This window comes from Monodon monoceros, unplaced genomic scaffold (assembly GCF_005190385.1).
Source record: "Monodon monoceros isolate NGI ecotype Baffin Bay Population unplaced genomic scaffold, NGI_Narwhal_1 Super_Scaffold_2, whole genome shotgun sequence".
Classification (NCBI taxonomy): Eukaryota; Metazoa; Chordata; class Mammalia; order Artiodactyla; family Monodontidae; genus Monodon; species Monodon monoceros.
The window spans coordinates 35,565,268-35,580,565 of NW_021703776.1; the positions used below are offsets into that span (position 1 = coordinate 35,565,268).

General features: G+C 39.0%; 1 protein-coding gene across 1 annotated transcript in view; it reads right to left on the reverse strand.

Moving 5' to 3' along the window:
* Window positions 1–228: 228 nt before the first annotated feature.
* AHR (aryl hydrocarbon receptor) overlaps window positions 229–15,298 on the reverse strand; it is a 104,858-nt gene continuing 89,788 nt past the window's right edge. The window contains exon 11 of the mRNA XM_029233362.1: window positions 229–594. Within this exon, the coding sequence (XP_029089195.1) occupies window positions 589–594 (6 nt within the window). The 3' untranslated portion in view covers window positions 229–588. The remainder of the gene's footprint in view (window positions 595–15,298) is intronic.

Here is a 15,298-nt window from a genome sequence, read left to right on the forward strand (position 1 = left end):
TTCCATTCTTCACCTCTGAGTAAAGAAGTTAAACTTGTTTTTGCAGTTTCTAAGTTCCCCTTAACCTTGAGGATTTACTATCACCTCTGGGTTTACAGCTGAGCTCCTCATGACGGATACTGCTAAAAGCTTCATTTTAATAAAACATCGATGTATGTATAAAAGAATCATCTCACTAGAATTGCTTAATTTGAAGAAAAAGATTTAATGATAAACACAGAAGCCAGTATTAAATCTCTAAGTAATGTAGGCAATAGGCAGGAAGAAAAATAACCCCAAACCATTGGCTTTCCAGAACCCAACATCTCTCTCACTTCCTGCTTGAGGTAAAGGAAAGCAGAGAGACTTCATTCCTTACGTTGCCATGGTCACAAGATAAATATGAGCTGTTATTATTTTTAAATCAATAAAGAACTTTCCACTGCTCCTTTCGCAGCTGAATGCACCAACCACTTCCCGCTCCTAACTCCAGTCAACGGTTCTCACATCTTCTGAGAAAAATAGGTGGAGGATATTTCTGCGATCCTCTGCTGCTGAGGTTGCCCACATTCAGGTAAAATCGTGGGAAACGCCTGGACTGCTAAAAACCTATTCCTGAAAGACAGAAGTAGAAAAAAAATTTACACATATAAAAAAAGAGAAGTTGAGGTGCTGTGGGCGAGGCCGGCAACTCGATGAACTTCCTCTCAAGATAAAATTGAAGTGCCTGCTGCTGTATTGGCAGAAGCCAAGACCAGTCTTTTTATAGGCACCTCAGAGAGTATCTTCAGGATTGCCAAGTGTTTAAATATTTTCAGCTTAAGCACCTGGAGCAACAGGAAGGGTGTAGGCAACCGTGTTAGCAGAGCCCTTTGGAAAGGAAGCTGGGTGAGCGCTTCAGGACTGCTTATCATTTCCCTTTTTTGAAGATAGGAAGAATTTAGTGACCTTTCCATGATGCTTTATTTGAATCCCATGTGAGAGCACAATAACGACATGATCACATTTCTTTTCTATTTTTTATATTTTAAGGTCTACCTTAGGAGAAACTGAGCCAAGAAGAAAATAGTAGTAGAAAATAGCTTTAGAAAACAAGCATGATCGTCATAGTCTCACAGTTTACTCTTGCTGCTGAGATGGGGGTTGAGTTTGGTATCCAGGTTACTGGGTCTTATTTCTATGTGTCTTAAATTTTGGGGGGTAGATGTTGAGTAACAAGTGAGAGAGAGAGAGAGAGAGAGGGAGGATAGGAATTCAAAATAGTTCATTACAGTGTGATCTGATTTGGACTGGAAAGGACAGATGGTTACTAAATAGAAAACCAGAATAGTTAGAATAGCTGCCTCGGTGCAGAGAGAGAAGATAGGAGACATCTTGGTCTGGGTTAAGAAAGAGTTTGGGTCAAACTGAGGAATGGGAAGGCAGCTGTCTTTCTGGTGAGACAACTATAGGAGTGACGGGAAAAGAGAATTAAAAAAAAATAATTCTCTGCATCATGATCAAATGTCCCTTGGACACTTTTTTCAAGATGCTTCCGTAGACAATTAAACTGCTTTTCAGCTGTGGTTTGTAGGTACCCCTTGGTTTGCTGTGGGATACTGAGATGGGCTACAGGGAAGAAGCAAAAAGTTCTAGCTGTTCACATAATTTGCAACTGCCCCATCACAGCAGGGATTACATTCTCCTTAAGAATAACCTAACATACTTGGAAGTCACATCAACACTTTAGGCCCTGACAGTACAGAGTTAAATAACTTAATTCTTTGATACGTTAGTTCTTGTTATACTAATGTTTACTATTATCGGGTGAATATAATGAATAAGGAGTTGTGTTAAGTGCTATGCATGAGATAGTTTGATTACCTCTATGAACTCTAGGAGTTCAGTGCTATTTTTATCCTTATTTAAAGGTTGAAGGTACTGAGACACAGAGATTTAACGACTTGCCCAGTCACACAGCAAATAAGTGGCTAAGCCAGGATTTGAATGGAAGCTGCCTGCCCTCCAAGCCTGAGATTCTTTTTCCCCCAAAATTTATTTATTTATTTGTTGCTTGCTTGTTTATTTATTTAAGCTCTGCCTCAAAGCACCTGCTTGATTTATATTAATCTGAAAATGGAACCATCGACACAATTTTGTATTTAGAGTTTAACAGCACATACTTAGACTTTTAAAAGCACAGTCATGGGTGATATATCCTAAAGTCCTGTCTTTGAATTGACTGGATTAGTTTTCCACTGGGAAAACTATATTGCTGTCCTTTGCAGGGAAAATGATACGTGGATCATGTCACTCGAGCTTCCTGCTAAAGAGATGTGTCCAGAGAGGGAATTGAAGTTGGAAAATGTTTCCTTTTCCTTAAGGCTATTCCATGCACCCTTCTAATTAAATGGGAAGATTTTATGCTGCGAGATTCACTTCCTGCTTTTCCCAAATCTAAGGGATCCTGGAGATGACCAAAACAGGATCTGACACCAGAATAGACTCCCTATCATTCATCATCTTTGAACATCACGTGTCATGAAATGTGACATAAGTTACCCTCAAGATACCATGAAATGGACCAAAAAGACACAGGGAGTTCTATTTCTAGCTTCTCATTCCACAGTTTCAAAACTTGGCTTTTGTAGATCTGCAGGTGGACTTTGAAAACAATATCATGTTCTTCCAGGTGGCGAAGAAAATGAATGAATATGTAAAAGAAAAAAGGCATTTCTTTTCTTTAGGTCTTGACATTTCAGGGACTGTCTATCTTTCCATTCATGCACACACGCACACCTTCCAGCTTCTACTCTAAGTCTCCACAATGAGATGTATATCATATGCATACACATGTACACATACACAAACACTTATACATATCATAAAACTTTGTTTCAGTCACTCTTCTTCTTAACCTAAAGCTTTAAACAATACTATTGATGACTTCTAAACTGCAAACTTCTAGCAGTCTAAGAATGTGGAGTTCTGCAAAGTCCCTCAGTGGACACCACAACACGAATAAAAACTGTACTTTGAACAATTGCCTCTCAAAAAATATGACCACACATGTTATTCATATGGGTTACCTGACAACATGTAATGAGAAGAAATAGTAAGGCAACCTGATTAGCCTTAGAAAGGTGAGAAAGGTGTATGGCTGCCCCAAGAAATATATTCACCTGCATGCAATGTGCGTTTCTTTATGGAAAGCACACTGAGAGGAAATGAATAATTGTACTGATCTCGGGTGACCTTGGCCTACAGCGGCTTGAAGCAGGGTTTTGACCCGACCAGAGATTGAGGTCCTGCAGCAGCGGCAGTGAGAGCATTGAATCTTAGCTACCAGACCACCAGGGACCAGTGGCCAGTGAACAAGGCCCTGGCCTGTAAGCTGTGTAGAAATGAATTTCCACATAGAGACGGAAAGTAGTGAAACAAAGTGTTTATTAGGAGGAAAAAGAGTACAGTACGTGTGGATAGACCCATGGGCGGGCTCAGAGAGAGAGAGTCACGCCCTCGTGGCAGTTTGAATCACTTTTATAGGGCATTTATTCTCGGTTGCCTTTGACCAATCATCTTGCTTTGCTGGGTTCTGGGTCCGTATTTGGTATATCTCAGCGTCCTCCCCTGTGTGCCTGTGCATCTCTTAGCCAAGATGGATTCCAGTGAAGAGGCCTATGGGTAGTTGACATCACTTACTATGGGGTGGCACCTCCTCTCCTTTGACCTCCAGGGAACCTTTCTGTGCATGTGTAGTCAGGGAGGTCTCCTTGACTTTGAAAATGAGGAATATGTGGTCTTTTATCTGGGCAGGGCCCAGCCTCCTCCATCATCCTGCTTTTATGGAATTCCTGTCCACAGGGGAGAAACTGTTCAGCCTGGAGCCCATCTATCTCCTGCCTCAGTACCTTGAATTGGATATATGAGTATATGACACATAAATACAAATAATGCATTAAAGTCAGCCTATCCTGGTTATAAGAAAATTATAGGTTTATTTTGAAAAAGAAGTTTCTGGAAACTAAGCCCTAAAATTCTTTTGCCTGCTTTCCCCTCTTCTAAGTACTTTTTGACATGATTATTTGCCATTTTTAAATGTTCAAACACAAAAGTATTTTCTTTAAGGACTTGGAAAGTGTTTTAACACCCTGACTGCAGAAGATATAGGTCACATCCACGTATACGTGCACACATACACAAACGCACATATACACATACGTACACACATACACACACACACACATCTTCCAGCTTTGACTCTGTCTCCCTGCCTTCACTACATACCACTCAACAGCCAGAGTAATTTCTTAAAAATATATAAATTGTATCTTGTCGATCCCATGCTCTCCTTGACTTCCAGTTTTACTTGGATAAAAGACAAAGTCTTCTCTCTGGCCATCAAGGTCTGGCGTGATTTGGCTGTTAACCTCTTCAGCTCTTACTATTCTATCAAACCCTTTGCTTTGTGATCTCCCACCACTGAGGTCACCTTGCTGTTTCTCCCACAGGCCAAGCTTGTTTTCACCTCTGAGCCTTTCGTCAGCCTGAAATGTTCTCTTTTTTTTTTTTTGTGGTACGCGGGCTTCTCACTGTTGCGGCCTCTCCCGTTGCAGAGTACAGGCTCCGGACACACAGGCTCAGCGGCCATGACTCACGGGCCCAGCCACTCCGCGGCATGTGGGATCTTCCCGGACCGGGACACGAACCCCTGTCCCCTGCATCGGCAGGGGGACTCTCAACCACTGCGCCAACAGGGAAGTCCTGAAATCTTCTCTTTTTATGGCTGGCTCCTCCTCATTTTTCCTGGTTACTTTTTTGGAGAAGTCATCCGTGGCCATCCAATTTGAAGTCTCTCCCTACTGTTCTCTCATGATATTCTCTTCTCATTTTTGCTTGTACTTGTTAAAGTCGGTCTCTTTTGCTAGAATATCAGTTAAAAGAGGGCAGGAATGATATCTTCTTTATTTTCCATGTATATTCAGAACCTAGCACATTGATACATGTGTGTATAGGCACAGGCAATTATTAATCAATCAACTTCCTTGCAAATAAAAATTGTTTCTGGCTTCTAATGCCCCTCCATTTTCACCTCATACTGTCTCCAGTTATCTCACAAAAAACTGTGAAGTTTTAGTGAACTTTACAGTCAAGTGAGACAATACAAGACGTCTAACATAACTGTTGGTGGACCTATAAGACAGAAAAACAACTGGTTAACTAAGGAGATTACGTTGTTACTAGCAATGTAACTTTTTCTGGAAGGATTCCAACCCGAAATTGTGGTCAGTCTCATTGTGATTATCTGAGATATGGTGGACAGGGTCAGCCCAGACCTCAAAACTCAGATTTTATTGTACTGCAATGACTACTTTGAACTTTGATTGTATCATCCATATTGACTCCCCAGCTTATTCTGGTAATGGGCAAGTAGAAAACAAAACCAGTCCACCTGATAGTTTGTTTGTATAGACCAAGGAGCAAGTTGGCCAAATTCTTCATTGTTCACTAGTTATTACGGTGGCGTATTGACCCTGCCTTTAGCTTTAGACATTCCGCAAAGTAGTCACTCAAACTGTCATATTTCAAAATGGTCACATTGTTGATGGCTGCTACTTACTAAAGCACAGGAAAGAACATCTGTCTGTTAATACAGTTCTGAAGAATCTTAGAGAATGTTTCCATCGTTTCATTGAAAAATGTGAATTGGATCACTTTACATATTTCAGCTGCCATATTGATTCACAAATAGGAATAAATTTCTCTTTACGGTACAAACATCTTTGATTGAGCTTTTGGGAAATGAAAAATAACTCTTGATGCACCTTAGATCCATCCTCTGAATGGCTTCTCTTTCCTTAACACCATCTTCTAGCTGTTCCTCAGTAGACAGCTGCTACTGTTGCTAACTTTCCTGCCATTACTAGTTCAACAGTACTTGCTTATTATCTTGTGGTAAGCCTACTTTTCAGACTAATGGCGCAAGTATTAAGAAAGAGAAACATTTTCTTCTAAAAATGTATAGATAAATTGACAGTGTACAAACCTTAGAGAAACTTATGCAGAATCTTTAGGCAAGCTTTGGACCACTGCTTGTTAAGCTACATTTGGTGACAGAAAACTATCATCATCTTTCTTTATTTTATTTCTTTTCATCATCTTTCTTTAGATGGTCAAGTAAAATTCCCAAATTATTGCTCAAATATGTGTATGTTATGCATTTCAGTTTTTAAAATTCACACACATAGGATTAAGCTTGTAGCTGGGCAGTAAAGCAAAAACCAAGTTACTAACTCTGACACACTGTATTTTGAAAAACAGAGAAACAAAAGACAAACCAATAGTCAGTGTGTTGGATCCATAAGCAATACATTTTATATGTATTACCAAGAAAAACTATTACAAAACTTGTGTAATTCCAGGTCAATTAGGAAGAAATTTGTCAGCTGAGAAACATTCTCACAGTTTTGGCTTTTGGCACAATACTTTTCAAATGTCAGTGATTGCTGCTTTTTTTAACCCAAGGGCATAGAAACATGCTTTAGTTCTTTGAATTTATAAAAAAAAAAAAAGTGGAAAGAAAAATAGGAGTTTATTAGTATTGGATGCTTTCATGCTTATGTAACCAAAAAATCTGGCTGAAGTGCTTTGGCAAGTATGCAATGCATCATATAGTGTAATAACTTATGGTGTTTGGAAGAAAAATAAAAGCTGCTAAGATACTGTGGTTTTGAACTTGGCAAAAGAGTTGTAGAATGAAATTGGCCCATGCACTTTCATAAGAACTTTGACAATGGATAACAGACTTTCCAGTATTATATATAATGAGGTGGTAAGCAACTTACTACGTTGAATCCCACTGTAACCTTTTTAGTTTCCATATATTAAGAGAGTCTTAAATGGAAATTATTTTATAGAGAAGGGTCCCTGGAACATCAATAAATGAACCTTTTGAATATAGTTCAAGAAAGTCGTAGTTTATCTTATATTTAAGAGGGATTGCCATATAGCGATATTTTAATTTAACATCAAATGTTTAGTGAATACCTCCTATGTGCTAGTAGCTATAGAGGACACAAATATTAGTAAGAAAAGACAGACCCTGCCTCTGTAGAATTTATGTTTTATGGTCTCCCATGTAGGCATATAGCCATAACAGTTCTATAGGCAGAATAATGTAGGTTTATAAGAGAGGTAAAATAATTCTATGTTTCAGGTAGTGGGTGAGGAAAAGGCTTTGCTGGTGTCACTCTCTAATCTCTAGGGAAGAGCTGACTGTTCCCATTCTCACAACCAACACCAGAACATGAATCAATAAATAAGATCCCTTTCTCCAAAGACAGAAAAATAATATGAGAACGAGTATAGGATGAAGAAAAGGAAATCCTCAAATATGCTTATTTAAGATATTACAATAATGACTGGAGCATTCATTCATTTCATGGGAGGATAAAAGAGTTTAAGTTTCCTCTTTGTGGTGCTTTCTTCCATGAATTCTGATACGGCTGATGTGGTCGTTATGGGAGTGTCCAGGGTTCTGAAGCAGCATCCATTATAGGGCTTCCTGGAAAAGGAGGCACCTCTTACTCTTGGCATTGTAATAAAGGGAGAAGGACAGTGGGTGAATTACAAATGACCCAGCTCTGTGTGCTAGAGCAGGAGAGAGCTGAAGATTTGTTACTAATCCTTAGTTGGCAGTCGGGAACCTATCACTTTTTTGGAGTAAATCCCATGAAAATAACCCTTAGAAATAAGCAGAGGTGTTGTCATAGGCCACTGGCAGCTCATAAAGGATTTTAGGACTTGGCATTCCCAGCTGTTTCTTCTTTACGAGCTTTATGAAAGGTATTTTGAAGTTAACCTTGAAAGTCACAAAGGATTTCAAATGGCAGAAATAAGAAGAAGAACATTCTAGAGAAAGGAAATAGTGCAAATACAGGTATGCAGAAGGATGGGGTAGGTTGGGGATGGGGTAGCAGAGCTGACAAAAAGATGTAAGTAAGCGTTTCAAGAGAGGCAGTGCTGGAAAGAGAGGTTGGGGTCATATTGAAAGCTAGGATGAGAAAGCTGTGGTAAATTTAGCAAGAGTTAGCATGTCTCCAGCATTTCTGCTTGAACATACGACCAACATGCCTTTCATATGTTCTGTAGGAAGATGCCTTTTTTCTTTTTTCCTTCTGTCCCTTTGAATTTGCTCCATAGACTTCACCCTTCCATTCCTGGATGGAATCTTGTATAGATCTGGTAACTTACCCAGGTAATAAATAAGTAGTCTCTTTTTCCAATTATTGAAACGCCTTGTTCAGTGTAATTTCAAAACCCAAAGCTGTCATCCAATTTACAACTGCTCTTCTTTATTGGGCTGGAAATCTTTTTTTAAAAATATATACTTATCTATTTTCATTCAGGGTTTCATTTCTTGGTTATCGAGGTATAATATATAGATATAACAAATTTCACTGTGTTTCACTGTTCAGTTAATGAGTTTTAACAAATTTATATTGTCTTGTAACAACACTGTGATCAAGATTATAGAACATTTCCACGCTAACAAAAAGCTTTCTGTCCGTCCTTTGCAGTCTCTTCCCTCTCCCAGTCTTTGCCAGCCACTGATCTGATTTCTGTCCCTATAGTTTTGCCTTTTCTAGATTGTCATATAAATGAAATCATGGAGTATGTATTTTTGGGTTGGGTTTTTTCCTCTAGCATAATGCTTTGGATGTTCATCCAAGTTGTTGCATGTATCAGTACAGTCTTTTCGTTGCTGAGTAGTATGCCATTGTATGATGTACCTCAACTAGTTATCCGTTTAAGGTTGGTGAATATTTGAATTGTACCCAGTTTTTGACTGTTACGAAATAAAGCTGTTATGAACGTTCACATACAGGTCTTTACATAGAAACGTTTTCAGTTCTCTTGGTTTAATACCTAGAAGTGGAATTGCTTCCACTTCTAGTCATACAATGAGTCGTATAATGGTCATGTAATGGGTCATATAATGAGTATGTTCTTAATTTATATAAGAAACTGCCGAAATATTTCCCAAAGTGGCTTTACCGGTTTGCAGTCTTATCAGCAGGGTATGAGAATTTTCCATTTTAGCGATTGTAGTGGACGTGTTCCGAATGTTGTTTGAAGTTATCTATTCTAATGATGTCTTTGCCCGGTTTTGGTATAACGTGTATGCTGGCCTCATAAAATGGTTGAGTCATAAAATGACGGAGGAGGAATGCATTCTCTTCTATTTTCTGGAAGAGTTTACTTCTTCCTTAAGTGTTTGGTAGAATTCACCAGTGAAGCCACCTGAGCCTGGCTGTTTTCTCCAGGAAAAAAACACGTTTTTCCTTTCAGTTTTACTGAGATAAAATTGACATACAACACTGTATAAGTTTAGGGTGTACAGCATAATGACTTGACGTACGTATATTGCAAAATGATTACCACAGTAAGTTTATTTAACATCTGTCATGTCATACAGACACTAAAAAAACAAAAAAAACAAAACTTTTCCTCTTGTGATGAAAACTTTTAGAATCTCTTAGAAACTTTCAAATAGATCATACAGCAGTGTTAGCTATAGTCATCATATTGTATATCCCCAATACTGACTTATCTTCTAACAAGAAATCTGTACATTTTGACCAGCTTCATCCAAATTTCCATGGACTGGGAATCTTGCAGTGGGGAATAGGGAACAGTTGGCCGCTTCTCTCCCTTGAAACAGCTCCTCCCTTACTTTCTAGCTGCATTTTCTGGTGGTCAAAGAAAGGCAGAGAGAAGAGGGAAGTGAAGGGAAGTCTTTCTTGATTGGCACAGTTAATAGGGCACTGGTATGTGGTAGATGACAAAAGCTGACTCACCTGTGGGTGACTTTCGAGAGTTCCTTGGACCCTGTGCGTCCGTCTCCTCCCAGACCTTCCACTGCCTTTACCTGGAGCCTGCTCAGTTTCAGTAATGGATGTTTGTTGTACTCACAGCCAGAAGCCCTCTTCCTTTTCAAGAGATCTTGCCATCAGCTCCCCTCCTAGCCCATGGAAAACGTGCATCCTTTACATACCGTTGGTCGAAGGGGAGCCCTTTATTTATTCCCTTCTCAGAATGCTGCCAGTGTATTGCTCTGGATTATTTTTAGACCGTTCCGTAGCCCCACACTCCAAGGGAAATATGACAAGTTCTTCAAGTGGTTCTTTCAAAGCTCCCTTCATTGATTTGAGACAAATGGGAAGACTCCCATTTCCCCTCCCGCATGGGAGAAATACATAACACATATACTACAAAGTTATTACTACCTTCTTCTTGATGCAAGGATTTGTTCTGTATAAGTTGGATGTGGGTAATCAGTTGAACAATGTAGCATGTTGCATAGGTGGTCTTGCACCTCCATTTAGGATCCTGAGCTGCTTGGAACTTAACTGGTTTTAGGGGCCTCTGCTGAAATTTGATCCTAGGGAAGGTCTAATTTGACAGCCTATTCCATACATAAACAGGAGATCCAGTGTTTATGAATGGTTTATCTAAAGGTCCACGTGTGAGTTACTTTTTGGAACATTGAAATCGTGTTGCGGAAAAACCATGTATAATCATCATACGTGAGGTTCAGAGAGGACCTCAAAGACCTGTGTTTATGTGAGTCACAGTTACTCATATTTAGCATATTAAAACAAACTCAAAACAAAAGAGTACACAAGCACATGTCACATTAGACATCAGAGCAATGACATCATCACGTGTCATGTAGCCTCTGGAAAACTCCAGTGTGTGCTTGAGTGAAAACAAGTGAAAATGGCATATAGCATCTTGGCATTATTATGAAAATAGTTTTGACAGCATGCAGCCCTTGAAAGGATCTCAAAACCCCACCGGGGGTCCCTGGGCCGTGCTTTGATACTTGCTTGTCTAGAGTGAGGAGGGGCTGGGAGTTAGGAAAGAAGCATTGTGTTCAGTGCTCTCAAGTGCGGAATTCAGAAAATGATTGAGAAGAATGGGTAATGGGAATAAGGCAATCCACACATAATGCTCTGAACATGCTACATCGTTGGAATAAAGGCGTGTTGTCTTCATTCGTGAAGTAAATATTTGATGCCAAGCATTGGAAATACAATGCTTATCTGTAGATTAGACAGAGACCTTGCTCCCACAGAATGTGTATTCTGCTTTATAGAGGCAGATAACGTAGTAAACAAAAGCACACGTTAATTGGAAAATCATGAGACCTTCAAAAGAAAACGTATTTTGGATAAAACATGAATAGAGAAATCTAGGGTTGAATTGATGCTTCAGAAGATGGCTCAGTATTCAGAAAGATTATGGTATCATTTCAGGATACACTAATACCAATAGAAATGTGTTTGTCTTCGCATAGTGGTGGAGGAGGAAACAATAGGCCTGAGTACGCTGCTCAGAAGGCTTCTGGTCCTCATTCAGCTCCGAAGCCAGGGCAAGACTTCAGAGGAAACAAGATGGAGAAAGAATTTGTGTCATTTAAAATCACAAATTTACTTAGAAACCAATCCCTGATTACAGATAAGGGGGGTAAGGGCACATGGAAAGGATGAAACATACTCTGTCACATGTGCTATGAGAATGCTTTTTTTTTTTTTTTTTTTTCTGCTACGCGGGCCTCTCACTGTTGTGGCCTCTCCCGTTGCGGAGCACAGGCTCCGGACGCGCAGGCTCAGCGGCCATGGCTCACGGGCCCAGCCGCTCCGCGGCATGTGGGATCCTCCCAGACTGGGGCACGAACCTATGTCTCCGGCATCGGCAGGCGGACTCCCAACCACTGCGCCACCAGGGAACCCCGAGAATGCTTTTTTTGTATCTATGAAAAGCTTTGCCTAGTAATTAACGGTGGCAATTGTTCTGCCATTGAGAACTTTCTTTGACAAAGACTTTAGATTGGCAGTCATTCAGCAAATTTCACACCTGAATTGATCTTTTATCTGCTGTACTTCGAAGTACATAGTCTTTATGTATTGGTGTAGGTGTCATAGGTATGCATTTGGGAGTGTGTTTTCTGTGGAAGTATTTCCATAATTATTTACACCATTTTTCTTCATTATTAAAGTTAATCAGATCTGTCTGGCTATCGAATCTAAAATCCCGATTAGAGTTATAATAAATCTGTTCTCTGCTACATTCTTTTTTTTTTTTTTTTTTTTTTTTTGCGGTACGTGGGCCTCTCACTGCTGTGGCCTCTCCCGTTGCGGAGCACAGGCTCCAGACGCGCAGGCTCGGCGGCCATGGCTCACGGGCCCAGCCGCTCCGCGGCATGTGGGATCTTCCCGAACCGGGGCACGAACCCGCGTCCCCTGAATCGACAGGCGGACTCTCAACCACTGCGCCACCAGGGAAGCCCTCTCCTACATTCTTAGGAGTTTATGTATCATTTCTACCTCAGATTTAAAATATTTTGGGATTTTTGTTTTGTTTTTGTTTTTTGATGAGTAGTGAGGTTTATCCTTTATTTGTGTACCCAGAATTATTAAACCATTGTTGGCAAAATATTTTGCCTTGCATGACTTTATACAGTAAAAAAATTTAGGTAGACTATTTGGAGAAGACCTGGTAGAAATACTTAAGGGCTTAAAATAGTGATCAAAAGTTTCTTAGGTATATATGATATTTGTATAAAATACAGATTTTATTCCATTTCTTCTCGGCAAAAACCTGTGACATTCAATAAGACACTGTGCCAGCACCGACTCTTGGCTTGATGACTTTAGTTTCTTCAAATCACCCCCAATGGCATAAAATTTAAGTCCCAGGCCAATTGTAATAGGCTTTTTTGTTGTACCTGGATTTTGTAAGACTCTCTGTTGAGCCCTCCACAGTGCATATATGTGATAAAGACGGAGCTCTTGCTATTAAGTGCTTAAATATTTAGAGAAAATAAATATGTTTTTCTTACATTTTGATCATTTTCTAAACCATGCTGCCAAATCAATAAATTGATTAGAGGTTGAATGAGAATTATTAGAAAGCCTATTATATTTACTTTTTTAAAGTGAAAGAAAATAGACATGAATATTTCATAAGTCTCTGAAGAAGCAAGGGCTTCCTGGATTTAAAAAGGGTAGAAGAAATCACAGTTAAAAAAGCAAAAGATAAAAATCTTAAACTTTTATATTTCTGGAAATAACTGAAATAGATAGATTATATCTATGTTTAACAGTTTGGCTAAGTAATTTCAGTGGGAATATTATGTTACTTCTTTTCTAGAACTGTTTATTCAAGCTGATAAGAAAAATAGTAAGATGTCTGATAAATTAATGGTCAAAGAACTGGAATGGACTTCACAACAGAAGATATAAAAAGGCAATTTGCATAAAAGTATTTATCTCTACTAGCAATGGAAGGGACATAAATATATATAAAGATAGGTTCGCGAAATTAACCAATTAAAGTTATAAAAAACTCAGTGTTAGTGATATGTGCTCACTAGAGTACTGTTTAGTGACTGTATCCAGGAACCATAATTTTTAAAACTTTTTTGGTAAACAATTTAGTAATACGCATTATAAGTCTTCACATAATCATATCTTTTGATCCAGTAGTTCACTTGGATTGTTACTTTATCTTAAAAAAAAAGTCTTGGGCACCAAAATGATGGTTACGGTGCCGTTTTACATGACAAAAATAAAAGCAACTTAAATGTCAATATCAAGAAAATGGTTAAGTAAATTATGGCGCATCAACATGACGGAACACTTTGCTTCTACTTAAAAAGGATGCTTGATTCTTTTAGAAAGCAGTGTTCTCTGAAGCCTGACATTTTTCAAATCCCCACTTAGTAGCCATGTGTCCTTGGGCAAGTGTCATGAGCTCATAACAGACAATGATTGTCTTAGTTTAAAAAAGGGGAAATTATTGAAGCATTTGATGTAATTTAATAATAAAGGGCATGATATCTATCCTCATGAAGTTAAGAATCCAACAGAGGACTAAAGTTAAGAACAGGAAGAACTATCATTTAGGGCAGAATGTATTAATTACTAGCACAGAGAAAGTAGGGGATTGATTTAGCAGAGGACAGATGAGATACTTCCCAGGGAAGTAGCATTTGGCTAAGGCCTGGCTTAATTAGATTTAAGTACATGGGAAGATCTACACTTTTCAAACGGTGACAACAGTGAGGACAAAATCAAGAATGTAAAAGGAACAGTTGCCGACAAGTCACTTGGCCGGTTGGAACGTACAAAACTTGGAAAAAAATTGAAAAAGCTGTTTGGAATCCATAGCGGAAGGTCTGAAATATCTTCTGAAAGCAATTGGGTATATTCAGGTTGGCAGGTTTATATCTGCCATCTATTTAGAGAAGGATATAGATGAGGTTTAACTCTCACTGAAATATTATCTTCTACCTAAAAATATTAAACCATAAAACAAACAACATTGCCGCAGCCCTTTGATTCTTCACAATGAATAAATTCTTAGCTTGCTTACATTAGTAGCTAAGGTCCTCCGGGGTCTGCTTGCACGCAGCTTCCCCACCCCTCTCTGTGTTTACCCACACTTTCAGGCCTACCGTCCATCTCCTGAACAAATACTCCTCCCCACGTTTCCAACTTTGGTCAAGAAACCCTTTTGTCATCCTGCTTATCTTTTTGACTGCAATGCCGATTTATTTCCACACTCAGCTCAGTTTTTAGTTCCACCTCTGCCAGGGCAGTCCTCTGTGACTCTCTGTGCTTGTTCTCTCCTAAGACACATACATTTAGTCTGTTGTGTACTGCCTTGAGATCCCTCAGTATTCTTACCATGAGCATATGTCTAGGGCCTGGTATTCATTTTTAGGAGTTAAAAGTATATTTGGGTTCAGGGTCATTTGCGATGCTTGATAGTGTCCTCCGTGGACAATCATTTACACCCAGTCAGTGTTCAGCTCATTTTTGTCAGTGCTTATTTCTTTGACCCTGTCAATAAATTACTGAGCAGCGCTCTGGATATACAAGAAGAGCTAACGTTATGGATCCCATTCTGTTTCTGCTCAGGTCTGTCAAGAAATAGACTTAATTTTCTCATGAAATCCATGTAATTTTCAGATGTCATTAGTGTTTCTGCAATTCCTATGAAGAGTTTTAGATACTTAGCCATCGTTTCCAAATACCGTAGCCAAACCAAATTGGTTTCTAGCCCAAGATTATTTCTCCTTGTATGATTTCTAGATGTTAATGAACATGAGATCTATATTTAGAATATTACTGGATTTAAATGCATTGGATAATATTTACAGTTTAAAGCAGCCCATTTGGAGACAGTTAAATTCAGCTTCAGTTTTGCAACTAATAAAAAAAGATGTATAAAACCGAGAAAAGGTCTAGTTGATAGTGGGAGGATACTC